The sequence below is a fragment of the Petromyzon marinus genome, chromosome 34, assembly GCF_048934315.1.
Source record: "Petromyzon marinus isolate PM22_M1 ecotype Great Lakes invasive population chromosome 34, UKy_Petmar_22M1.pri1.0, whole genome shotgun sequence".
Lineage (NCBI taxonomy): Eukaryota > Metazoa > Chordata > Hyperoartia > Petromyzontiformes > Petromyzontidae > Petromyzon > Petromyzon marinus.
In genome coordinates this window covers 9,700,290-9,714,128 of record NC_133700.1, presented here as the reverse complement: position 1 = coordinate 9,714,128, position 13,839 = coordinate 9,700,290, and the positions used below count along the sequence as shown (strand labels likewise).

At 45.5% G+C, this 13,839-nt stretch overlaps 1 protein-coding gene across 1 annotated transcript in view; it reads left to right on the top strand.

Moving 5' to 3' along the window:
• Positions 1-13,839, top strand: part of LOC116948682 (disco-interacting protein 2 homolog C-like) — a 96,226-nt gene that overhangs the window by 19,495 nt on the left and 62,892 nt on the right. Inside the window, exons 2-4 of the mRNA XM_032965622.2 lie at positions 5,780-5,851; positions 7,710-7,838; positions 13,144-13,269. Of these exons, the coding sequence (XP_032821513.2) occupies positions 5,780-5,851; positions 7,710-7,838; positions 13,144-13,269 (327 nt within the window). The remainder of the gene's footprint in view (positions 1-5,779; positions 5,852-7,709; positions 7,839-13,143; positions 13,270-13,839) is intronic.

Genomic DNA, 13,839 nt, shown 5'->3' with positions numbered 1-13,839 from the left:
TGCACCATGATAGGGTCCCCATGTGCATACTTCATAAATGTATGAGGTCATATTTTTTCCCGATGTCTGCGTGTGGGCTGTCTTCTGTGGGCACTCCCGTTTCCTCCCACGTGAAACGTAAATACCCCCCCCCCGCCGCTCAGCTGATTGGCCAAAAACATCCCAAGCTGGACTCTCTTAAAACACGGTGGATGGAGGCTTGCCTTGGTAAACAAATGAAATTAAATAAAAAAGGGCGCTGTTGTTGGTGTTGTGAAAGATCACGCGCTCGTGTGTCTTTCCCCTAAGGAGGAGAATTTCAGTTGAAAATGTATTGACAGCAGCGGTGTAGGTTGTTTAGAGACTTACCCGTTCCGTGCTGTATAAACAGTGAGAGAGGTAAACCACTTGCTGTTTGTTCAGCTACTCCAGCCGCTTGTGTTTACTGTTTGTGCACAAATGCTTTACCCCCCCCCCCCCCCTGCTGACACGGTTTCCAGAAGGTAAAATGTCGATCAATGCTTTCATTGTTATAGTGTTAAGAAAGTCTGCCAAGTTGTGTTGTCATCCTGTATACTTTATTTTAAATATGTGCTTTGATTGAGGGAGGTTTTTTATGGCAACATTTTTTTATGTGAGTTAGTACAGTACCTCTATTGCTGCCTAGTCAAAATGTGGATGCTTAAAAGCCAGAGATGAATGTGAAACGAACTCCAACTTGGTGTTTCATGTGGAATAGTATCATGAATATTCTTGATTTGAAGCTTTCGTGACCACAGGAATCTTTACTCTTTGGTTCTTGCGGTAAAGTCATGTAGGTAGAAAATTAATAGATCCCGATGTATCGATCGCAACACAAGCAACCGTCATCAAGTGAGAGGACCTCTGAGAGGTGGGAGTAGACCTCTGAGCGGACCTCCCACCTGAAGACGGTCGCTTGTGTTGCGATCGAAACGTCGTTATCTATTAATTTTCTATCTACGTGACTTTACCGAAAGAACCAAAGACTATCATAAATATGTTAACTTTAAAAACTTAATATTTTTAAAGATATGATATTTTTCGTATGCAGAGGAATTTAAATGGAAATATAGTGGATTTTACCACGTAGTGACTTGCTTTCTTATTAGTAACGCCACGGATAGGGGGAAGCTTGATGGTTAAGCGGGACAACATTAAACACATCTGAACTTAGGTGTACTTTCACCTAAAAGTTGATTGTCAGCTAAAGGCATCTTTAATTGCCACTGCCCCCAAATATCAGTTGGGTGTTGCAGCTTGTTTGTTCTCGTTGTGTTTGTTTGTGGGTGAGGAGACGGGGGGGGGGGGGTTAGAGGACCAAGACGGACGGCTCAGATCCAGATTTTGAATCTGGACAGCTGCCTCTGGTGACATTGAGATCTCAAGTCTTGCGAGTTAATGTCCTCAGCCTGGTCCACCCGCAATTGACTGCCAAATAAAACAAAATTGTTAAATGTCGTTTTTTTTACACACCGGCTAAGTTAGAGCTTGGCGAATTTACTGTTTCAGTTTGATGTCAATCCGAGAAACGGCAGCGCTAGTGAGGATTAAAGAGGCCTATTGAAGTAAATTCTGTCGTATTCTGGTGCCGTTGTATGACAGTGGTGATGCATTACTTCCCGCATGATCTCTGGGCTTATTTAAACTACTAAACATTTTTTTTTATTTTACCAGATAAGGCCCACTTAGCTATATCAATAGCTGTTTTTTCACAAGCGACCTGGCTGCAAATTATAGCTCAACGAAAGTGGCTTATCCCGTGGAGGTTTATAGCAGCCAAATACTCTAAATGCATGTTTCTAAATGTGGAGGGAAACGCTGGAGGACCCGGACAAAAATCCACGCGACCACGAGGAGAGAGTCAAGAACACTCCAAATATACAGGCATCATCAGGGTCGGGATCGAACCCATGACCTCCTGTATACCAGGCGAGGTAGTTAACATCTCGCTACCTGGGGCCATATCATTTCACAATATTACCCTCAAAGCACAGTTGGGATACAATTGGGGAAAATATGCAATTTATTTGGTAAATAAGAATTGCTCAACACAGGGGATGCCTACGTCCATACCCTAATTATCAGGGTACATTACATCTGGCCTAATGTATGTTACATGTTGTTTGTATGTTACATCTTCCGCCCTCCCGTTGATGTTTCCGTTGTGTTCTGGGCTTGTGAAAAACAAATACATAATAATTGCGCAACACGCTTTGCTTTGTGATGTTAAACCAACTCCTTGCACTGCATTAAAACATCGCAGGTATTGTTTAATACATCGTAAGTATCGTTTAATGTGGCTGGGTGGGTGACTCGGAGGTCAGAACGCCGAGCTTCTGCTGCTGAGATACTGGCTTCAAATCTGGGTTAGAGCCACTCGCGATTAAAACCGGACCCTCAAGTGGAGCAGTTTTATAGTCTCATCCTAGTCACCAATGGCTGCACCAAAATCCATCGCATTAAATTTAATTTTTTGCTCTTCATTTGTATATATTCCAGTTTTGACATGTAAATACTCGTATAACTTTGTGACAAACAATCTCATTGCAGAGCCTGTGCGAATGTGTGACCCCTGCTGTGTTAAAAAACTGAAAAGCCACTTGAAGGAATGCATTGGGAGAGAAGGCTTGTGGAAATTATTTTCTGTGGGCCCTTTGCTTACAAAGCAGTGGGGGGCGGTGGGGGGCGTTGCTATCCAACTCCATGAGATTTCAAAATCGATTCCTGGTCTCCTGCTATGATGCCGCAAGCACAGTTGGAATAACTTTGAGGGGGGGGGGAACAAGAGATAACAATTATCGTCAATGATGGAAATATCTTAGCCGCTGCCAGTGAGGACCATCTTTAGCTTGAGATGTAATGGAATGAGTTTGTCATGCCTCTACTCTAAGCTGTAAAGTCAGTATAGTAGTAGGATTTGTCTGTGCTACAGCTGAGACTTGATTCCTACTGCTTGCAGTTTCCACTCGCCAAACTACTCTGATGTGTTTCGTGGGTAAAATTCTGTAACGTACATGCAAGTGTGAGCTGGATGTGACTGAATTAGGATAGTCTTGTGAATACTGCATTGTCACGCAAGATGTCACGCTATCATAATAATTTACAGCCCTTTGTCTATTCACTCCTGGGTGACGGCCTCCTAATGCTTGTTGATAATTTGTTTCGCAATACTTTACCACACTGGTCAGTGCAGGTTGACAAATTGGCAGGCGTGTATGTACTTATGGGATTTGTACTTATGTACTTAATGTATTACGATTTTTTTGCATACCTTTCGTTTACTCTTCACTGCTATCTTTTTTTGTATTGGAATTTGTACTCGTATGACTTGGTGACCCACGCCTACTGGACATCTGTGAAAAAGAGCTTCGTTGCTCATCGGATTCCTCTAGTCTAAATAAAGATTCTGACTCTGGAGGTCAAGAGCGGTTCAGATATGACTCGTCGCTGGTGTTAGCCCATTTCCAGGTATCAAACTTTGGTCAGAATTTCATAAGTGATTGAACAATGTCATGTGTTTGAACTGTTTCACTTTGGCAAAGCTTGTATTTAAAAAAATACCGCTAGTGGATATTTATTATATTGTTTACGATAACCTGCAATGAATATTAATCTTTGTTACATTAATTGCTGGACCTTTTGACAATGTAAGGTTAACACTCAGAAACTGAACATTAAGTAAATGAAAACAAAAGTTAAGGCACAGTCATGCAATTTTGATTTAAAGCTTTCGTGACTGCAGTAATTCATATTCTTAGCTCTTTCGGTAAAGTCACGTTGAAGGGAAACAATAAAATAATAAAATATATATAAAACAATAACAAATTCTCACGACGTTTCGACCATAACACAAACGGTCGTCATCAGGTGTGTCGGTTTGCATTATTTTTTGTTACAATACACCGTTTAAAAATAAATAAATTAATGCGAACCGACACACCTGATGACGACCGTTTGTGTTATGGTCGAAACGTCGTGAGAATTTTTATTGTTATATATATTTTATTATTTTATTGTTTCCCTTCAACGTGACTTTACCAAAAGAGCTAAGAATAGTCATGCAATTGTTTGTTCAGGTCTACTGGTGGAAGTGCCTCGATTAGAAGGCGCTCTAGAGAGCCCCTTTGAAAGGTGTTTTGGCCTACTCTTCCATGCTGACCAAATGTCATAATATTACAATTGAAAACATATATACACACACTTTTTTAATATTCTACAAGCTTATCTGTATTGGATGCAGACCGTTATAGCCAATGGGATAAATATAATAATGAACAACAATACATTTGGCTTGCAGTATTGCAAAAAAGTTTAATAAAAGCGGTAATTTATTTTCCTTTATTTTCCTTTGAACTGTTGCCGCAGGTCTGCATTGTGACAAAGGAACAAACTTAATTCTAGTGGTGTGCTATAACTTCAAAGAGCACAGCAAACCCCACTTTGTGCAGAAATTATTCAGAAATACTGTCTTGGTTTGTGCATCCTTGGAATTCCATCCAGTAGCATTCCTTATGTCAACTCAGTCGGTGAAGGCAGAAGGAAATGAGCTAAAGTTGGGTCCAGGGTTCACAGAGAATATCTGGTGAAGTAGCCATGGTAGGATGCATAAAACTGGTTTTGGATAAGGATTTGCATTTTGTTGAAAGAGGGTCCTCAAGTAACACTTGGCAGGAGCTGATCAAGATTGAATGGTTACTAAGAGCTTTGCTCGTGGTCTCAGTCCAGTCACGGATATTTGCATGGGAAGGCCATTGTCGGCGAAAGGTAATTGCACTAAATTTGGGTATGAGCCTAGCTCCAAGGGCTATTTAACCAGATATGTGCCCAGTGAAAACACTAGAGCTGCACAACAGAGTGTGCACAAGACCAGGGAGACTCTAAAAGGATGGTCAGGCCCCACTCGTGTGAAATCATTTCCCAGATGTTCACCAACATGCCGTGTGACCTGCAGCTGTCATTGGTGGGTTTTGCTCAGTGCAAGTTGTATTGCTTGGCGCATAGGTGTCAAAAATGCAGCGAGGATAAGGCTGTTTAAAATAAAGAGTTAACACTTGTAAAAAACAGAACCGAGATAGCTGGCTGTCTTGTGGGTGTAGACTCGGGAATGGGGAACAAGTCCGAGCTGGATTTTCCACTGCACGCATCTGCACAGCGCTTGCTGTTTGTCTCTTGTATTTAATTCCTTGTTGCTCAGACAACTCGCTCACAAAGGACCCCACTGTGTGAACTATTAATATTACGTGACCCAATTAAGTGCGTTTTCAAGGTTAATTTTCACTCTTGCCATGCAAATACGCAAGCTTTTGTCACAAAAATATTTAGTTTTGCATTCAAATATGAAGCTTAACATTCAATGAAATAAATTGTATTTTTGTTCCATTGAATTCAAATTGTCCTCCTTGATCAAACGATGATTGTGCACTGCCTACATCAGTCGACAGTTTTGAGTCGATGTTGAAAATTCCATATTCCCATGGCATAGCGCAGCCAACTAAGTGCTGTTCTACGTCCCACAAAGGGATACAGCCTCATTATATGGTGCTCATGTTTCTCAACCCGGTACGATCAAAATTATGATTATGGCGCCGCCGATGATGATAATGAATTTGTTGCGACGATAATGCTGGTAATGATGAGGATTACGGGACTGAGTTGACTCTGGTCCGAGTGTGAACTTGCAGACTTATAAATGAGGAGCCATGCTGTTATTACCATATGGGCTGTGAATTACTATCGTTTATGGGGAGAAACATTTTTTTAAACGGTCTTTGTTTTGCAGGTGACCTCACGAGGAAAGGATATGAGAAAAGAAGACAAAAGCTGCTCTCACCATATTTATCGAAAGTATCAGGTATGAATTTTCGTGCTCTCAGAACGTGGCCGTTATGTGGAACGGATGACTGGTCGACATGCTAACAAAAGAGCCTTTTATTGCGGTTCACTCATAAAAATGCGGCACTTTAACCAAACGTCAAACCTGTTTCGGGCATCCCGAGATATTTTCACGCACACACGGACACACAACAACAACAACCGCCATTCGCCACTTAAATGGTGGTGACGTCACCACGACGCTTGTGCCAGGCTATGTGCACGTTGAGGCCACGTGAAGTGTCGAAACGCCCGCTGGCAGGTCAACGTTTAGCCCCCTTGATCCGGCCGAACAAAAGCTGTTTAGGCATGCGGTGGCTGGGCATGCGGGCTACATTACCCAGCCAACGCAGCCTTGCCTGCCGGAGGAGCTCACCAATGGTACTTTGTCCAGTTCTTTCAAGGATATGTGAGCTCCTCACACAATCCAGCCTGGTTAAACCCAGGATGGATCGTAGGCAGGCTAGCCTAAATGTTTCTAACCGGCGAAGATGTTCCATTAGGGGGTCCACATTTCGCAAGCGTAGAGAAGGGAGGGAATGACCGTGGCCGAGAAGACCTAAAGCTTCGTGTGGAGCGACAGATCAGGTAGCTTCCACACAGCGTTACGCAAACCAATGAAAAGATAATGCCACTCTACTAATTCGGAGTGAGACCTCTGCTGTCAAACCGGAGCCGGTCATGAGAACACTGCCCAGGTATGGGTAACTCTCCACTCTCTCCACGTGCCTTATCACCAATTGGGAGTTGTGGGGGTGGAGTGTCCGATGGTACAAAATACCCAGGCAGGTGCTTAGTTTTAGTGTGGCTGATGGTCAGTCCCCACCTCTTAGTGGCAAGCTCCAGGTTCAGCAGCACCGCCTCCAACTCCTCCTCTGAGTGAGCAGCAATTACCAGATCATCGACATACATAACATGGTTGAGCAATAGGGCGCTATCCCTTGACCACACCCGGGCATTGATCGGCCTCCCATTGTATCTGTACGAGATGAAAATTCCTCCAATACAGCTATTGAAGGCTTCACGAACTACGTGGTCGAAATAGGTGTTGAATAATGTGGGAGCCAGAGGATACCCCTGTCGCACCCCAAAGTGAACAGGGAATGGCTCCAACTCTCGGCCACATAGTTTTACCCGGGCCCGCTCACCATCATGAAGGTCCTTAATGATCGTGAGCAGTGGGTCAGGGACTCCAAAAGCACGAAGAACAAACCAGAGCCCAGGCCTACTGATGGTATTATAGGCCTTGGCCAGGTCAATAAAGCAGAGATGTAGGTCTTGTTGGAATTCCCTACATCTCTTCTGTAGCAGACGGACAGAAAATATGGCATCTGTGCAGGACCGCCCTTTCCTGAAACTGCAATGGGGCTCCGCAAGCCTCTCCTCAGCGTGCCTGACAAGGCAATGTTGAATAATCCGGACACACACATGGACACACATGGACACACGTGCACACTTGCTTAAATATTGAAGTTTGGTGTGCAGTGTAAACATTGATAAGCCAGTTAAAATATTGACATTCCAATGAAATGTGAAATCTTAAAAAAAAATATATCTGTTAATTAAGGTGTGTGCATGTATGTACACTGCCTATTTATACTGCATTAGCTTATTGCTCATTGCCAGTCGCTGCTTTGTGGCAATTTGCCAACGTTTATTTGCATAGTGTATGTGCGTTGCGTGTGCATCGACGACCAGTCCTGGGATCTGTTGCGTAATAGGTTGAGTGCATGGTGTTCTGCGCGTGCCCCGTGCGCGTGCCCCGTGTGCGTGCCCGTGCATGCCCGTGCGCGCGTCCCCTGGCGTGGTGTTCCCACATCCGCGCGTCGCCTGGGCAGGTGGCTCGAGCACGGAGAAGCTGCCGATGCCGAGCCCAAGGCTTAGTCCGGCCCCGAGCCCGGGTCCTCCGGCCTCCCCGCAGGACTGGCAGAAGCAGGGCGGCCACGCGGACGAGAGCTGCCAGTCAGGTATCCCCCCCACTGGTTCATTGTCTGCACGGACAACACCGGGTTCCCACTCGTGGCGGTGGTGTTGGTGGGGGGTTGTTTGACCGTACTTTACTGCGCTGGTTTTGTGTGGGTGGTTGAAGGACCGGGGTGGAGGGGTATTAGGATCCTTAAGATAATTCTCATCACCAATGTTAGCAGTGGCCAGGAATCAAACTCAGGTGCTTGGGTAGCACAGTGTGTTACTTCATATGCCACTGAGCACATTGTTAATTTTGGCAGCTGCCTGACTATGCTGCTGTAACCACAAGCGAAACATCACGCCCAATTGTCAAATGTTCTGGATTGCTCTTCAGCGCACCGATGTGCTGCTTAAGTGGGTAATGAATTGGCACATTTGTTCACGTGGCATCGTCATGAACGCTTTTCCGTTCCGATGATGTACGTGTACGCCATCAGTTTTTCTTCTGCACGGAACCGGAAGAAAAAATGAAATAAAATAACTTTAATACTGAGGCTTCCGCAAGGCCACGCGGGAGGGCGTGTGGCACAGTTTGGCGCCAGCTATCATATCGTGCCGTTGTCGCTACGGTTCTCTGCAGTGAGTACAAAGTCTTTAAAGACAATGGCGCTACACTTCTCTAAATAAAATTTTACGCTGAACTGCTGGAGCGTTCCGAGATTCATCGGTGAGCTAGACACCCACCTGCAACTTGCAGACATCTCAGAACGGGAAGGAGTTAACTGGCCATGTCGGTTGGAGGCGGGTGTACAACACACATTTTGCGTGCACAAATTCGACCCAAAAATATATTGTGAAACATTGTTATTTGATTGCATATTGATCCACAATTGTATCTCAGCTGGCAATACACTCATGTGCATCACGGGGATAATTTTCCAAGGTTAACGGTGGCTGAGTGGTTCAGGGGTCAAAGCACTGAGCTGGTACCGGTGGGATCCTGGATTAAAATCCAGATTTCAGCCACTGCCCATCATTTACCCGGATTCTCAAGTGTAGTGAGTTGTTTGTCCCAACCTCGTCACACACGACTGCACAATAACAACCCCGTCAAACTTAATTTGGTGTCAGCACTTTTGTTGGTGGATACCAGCGTCTGAGAATTAAAATGTTTTTGTTTCATTGGCATGCGATGAGCGTTTATTCCTGGGTATGTAAAATATGTACGCCCGAGTGTGGATGTTGAATCGACTTCAGAAGTAGCTCCGTTAAAATATGTACGCCCGAGTGTGGATGTTGAATCGACTTCAGAAGTAGCTCCGTTACATCACCTTCCTGGGACATTCTCTCATACAGAATCGTTAACTTGCAGTTGCAAGAGTTCCATTAATTAAAATGTTTTAATCTCATGACACGATGCTAAGCTCTTGTGGCTCACTGATTTATACCTCAGTCTTGGCAGGGAGTGATACTCTGGACCGTTTGGCTCGTACGCGGATATCTATCAATCAGATATTTAATTGTCAATGGAAAGTCCCATTTTGCCAGTTACCCAGCGAGTTTGCACGGGAGGTCCGTGATGCATTAGAAGGGAATGAAGAGCAACAACATCAGAGGAACAAGGCAACAACGGAACGGATATAAATCAACGCATAAGTCCATTTTGACTCGCCATTTTGACCCATTACTATTAGCAGTGTAATGGCTGACGCGTAAAACAGAGATAGACAAACGAGTGACACTGGGAAGACGGGGGCGGTTCAGTTTTGCTGGCCGTGGCACTCACTGTTGGCCTTGGTTAAGGGCGGCTGAGCTTGTTCACACCCATTCCCCCCCGAGTGCTGTAGTGCGGCTGTACAATGGAACCATTTCTTTTGCTGCTCTCAGTCAAGGATTGGGTTTCATCCATTTGCTTTGTTTCGTGCCCTGGGCCGTTGAACACTCACGTATATAGCCCATGACCAGGTACTGTAGTCGCTGTTCTTCGCTGCCAGTGTCATGGATTATTGCTCAAATACAATGCTGCCTTCTCTTGAGGCCTGCCCGAAGAGTCGCGCGTGCCGTCTGAAGGCACTTGGGCTCCGCGGTCTGTTATGATTAGACCCAAATAAATGCATGCTCCTTGAGTGGTGGAGCAGATATTATTTTTGTTTACTCAGAAAAGTCAAACTGAGTCTCTTGCCTCTTTTTCAGGAGGGTCCTGTCAAGTTTTCACAGAAGGGGGCCATGACTGCAGTGTGTTATCCCAATTGAGTAATTTCTGGGTAATTTCCCGAAATTTGGAAAGTTTATTCTGTTACACTGGCACACAATGGCCTAACCCTTGCGAATGGCGGTTCAAATATTTTTCAGCAATGTTGGCCATGAGTGGAAATCGAAGTCGAGTTCGTAGTACAGTGCGCTAACCACTACACAAAGAGCCCCAGTATAGCCTTCGACAGGCTGTTGGGGCAAGTGCTGTAAGAGAGCACCTGTGAAGGCCAGAACAGCACCACACAACCGCCTTCAAACACATTGAGTAGATAGGCATGTAAGTGGTGAGTACAAGTTATTGAAACTTTAGTTTGAAAACACTCATTGTGCAATCCAACACCCGCAAGGAAAACTAAACTAAGCTATTTTATATTTTACCAGGTAAGGACCACTGTGCTATATAGCTCTTTTTCAGAAGCGACCTGGCCACAAATGATAACTAAATGAAGTGGCTTGTGTGGAAATTTAAAGCAGCAATATACTCTAAATGGCATGTTGCTTCTAAATGTGGAGGAAAAAAACCAGAGGACCCAGATAAAAATCCACACGACCACGGGAGGAATATTCAAACTCCAAATATACAGGCAATAGGGTCAGGATCGAACCAACAACCTTCTGTATACCAGTAGAGGTAGATAACATCTCGCCACCATGGCATCCCCCAACGCCACCGTTCAACATCCGCCCGCCACAGCATTCTGGCACCAAACATTTACCTGTTTCCACTGGGCATGTAATAGGTTAATCAAATTAATTCACGTCAATTCTAACACTCGCAAGTGAGTGCAGCGAATCGCAAGTGGAAGATTTTATCATTTACATTTCATGTGAACGGAACAGTCGCGTATTGGGGGAAGCAGTGGTTAAGTGGTTTGGCCTCTGTGCTAAGGAACACGAATTTCAATTGCTGGCCATGGCTAACATTTGTGATAACCCCCTACCCCCTTCACCATCCCACACTGACCATCAAGGTGAAGCATGAACAAACAACCACCATGACCAACAATAAAATGGGGAGGCCTTCATCCAGCAGTGGAAATTTATAGCAGCCAAGTACTGTAAATGCTTGTTTCTAAATGCGGAGGGAACAACCGGAGGACCTGAAAAAATCCATGTGACCATGGGGAGGAGACATGCAAACTCAAAATATACAGGCATCGTCAGAGTCGGGATCAAACCCCCCATGACCTCTTGTATACCAGGAGAGGGAGTTAACATCTCGGCACCGCGAAACTTTTAAAACTCTGTCTCTTCTTTCACTGCATATCATTTATGACTAGTGCGGTTACCATTGTTGCTGACGTAATTGCCTTTTCTTCGTCTAAAAATACCGGGCGTAATGGCGTTTGACCTTTCATTGAAATATTTGGCATTTCTCTCGCACTGTTTCATTCGACCAAAAATATTGAGTCTCTAACCACGGGGACTCTCAAGTCTCGATACAACGTGTGTCGCCAATGTCATGGGGGGCATGTGGAGGTTTAGAGAGATGAGACTCGATACAATCATAATGCTAACAAGTGTGTGTATGCACGTGTGCAGTCTCACTGACCCAGCTTAAACGGCTGTCTAATTTTAACGATTTAATATGGGGTGGATAGTTTTTGGATGGGTGACCACCATGCATGACAGGCTCCAGGGCTTTGTAGTGGGCGGCGGAGGGCGGCAATGCTTTAAGGTCATTGCTGTGCCATATCCGTGTGCTCCCACATACCCTCCCACATTAATCAGGATCGAACCCACAACCTTCTGTATACCAGGAGAGGTAGATAACATCTCGCCACCATGGCATCCCCCAACGCCACCGTTCAACCTCCGCCTGCCACGGCATTCTGGCACCAAACATTTACCTGTTTCCACTGGGCATGTAATAGATAAATCAAAATTAATTCACGTCAATTCTAACACTCGCAAGAGTTCAGCGAATCGCAAGTGAGTGCAGCGAATCGCAAGTGGAAGATTTTATCATTTACCTTTCATGTGAACGGAACAGTCGCGTATTGGGGGAAGCAGTGGTTAAGTGGTTTGGCCTCTGTGCTAAGGAACACGAATTTCAATTGCTGGCCATGGCTAACATTTGTGATAACCCCCTACCCCCTTCACCATCCCACACTGACCATCAAGGTGAAGCATGAACAAACAACCACCATGACCAACAATAAAATGGGGAGGCCTTCATCCAGCAGTGGAAATTTATAGCAGCCAAGTACTGTAAATGCTTGTTTCTAAATGCGGAGGGAACAACCGGAGGACCTGAAAAAAATCCATGTGACCATGGGGGAGGAGACATGCAAACTCAAAATATACAGGCATCGTCAGTCAGGATCGAACCCATGGCCTCTTGTATACCAGGAGAGGGAGTTAACATCTCGGCACCGCGAAACTTTTAAAACTCTGTCTCTTCTTTCACTGCATATCATTTATGACTAGTGCGGTTACCAGTGTTGCTGACGTAATTGCCTTTTCTTCATCTAAAAATACCGGGCATAATGGCGTTTGACCTTTCATTGAAATATTTGGCATTTCTCTCGCACTGTTTCATTCGACCAAAAACATTGAGTCTCTAACCATGGGGACTCTCAAGTCTCGATACAACGTGTGTCGCCAATGCCATGGGGGGCGTGTGGAGGTTTAGAGAGATGAGACTCGATAAAATCATAATGCTAACAAGTGTGTGTATGCACGTGTGTAGTCTCACTGACCCAGCTTAAACGGCTGTCTAATTATAACGATTTAATATGGGGTGGATAGTACTTGGATGGGTGACCACCATGCATGACAGGCTCCAGGGCTTCGTAGTGGGCAGCGGAGGGCGGCAATGCTTTAAGTCCATTGCTGTGCCATATCCGTGTGCTCCCACATATATGCTCACCACCTTCACCAACCCACACTAACCACTCCAAAGAAGTACAATCCAATCACGCCCATGACCCGCGCATTTCAGGGAGGCCCTCATCCAAACAGTGGCTTGACAACTGGCTGCGCGTGTACAACTATGGATGAGAACTACAACGGGAGTGGCATCGTATTCCGTGATGGACACGTGAAACGTTGTGCAGCTTGTGCCGCAGTTTGTTTATGAAATGCGCACCACCTCTCGTGTGAGCACAGACGCGCACGTGGCAGCCGTGAAAGCGGCGCTGGCGAAGCAGGGAGAGGCGCAGCTCATTCTGCCCATGCCCTCCAAGCGGCCGGCTGCTGCCCCGGGGCATTACAGATCGGAGATGCCCCAGCAAGGTACGTCAGTCAACCCCCCAAGCATGGTACCGACGATGTAATGTCCTGCCTTAGCAAAATGCGAACTGGAAGAAAGTTAAACAAGGTTAGCTGGCTTGATAGGGCAGGACGCTTCGCTGCAAAGGATGGCGGTTCGGTGGGCGAGACTGGTGATGGAATGGCAGCCAAAGGAGTGAAACGTGCCCGAGAGAGGACGTCCACCCGCGGTATTTGGAGCGGTGAGATCAGCTCGCGTGCAGGAGTGAGACGGATTGTGGCATCGCAGGACCTTGAGAGATGGTGGACGGTGTTAGGAGGTCTTCATTTAGCAGTGGATAGACCATGGATGATGATGATGATAATGATGGTGAAGAATCTCCAGACTTGCAAAACAACACTTTAAAAGTGACGTGTTAGCGAACGCAACCGCACCGTTTATATTGCCGCTATTGCACGTTCCCGGTGCGCACCAATGCATGAGAACGCAGCCAGGCCCTTCTCTGATCCCACCGGACCCACAATCCTTCCAGAAAATCATATTTAATTCCAAGAATGGAATTGCGATTCCCAGGCTGGGAATTATGACGATCT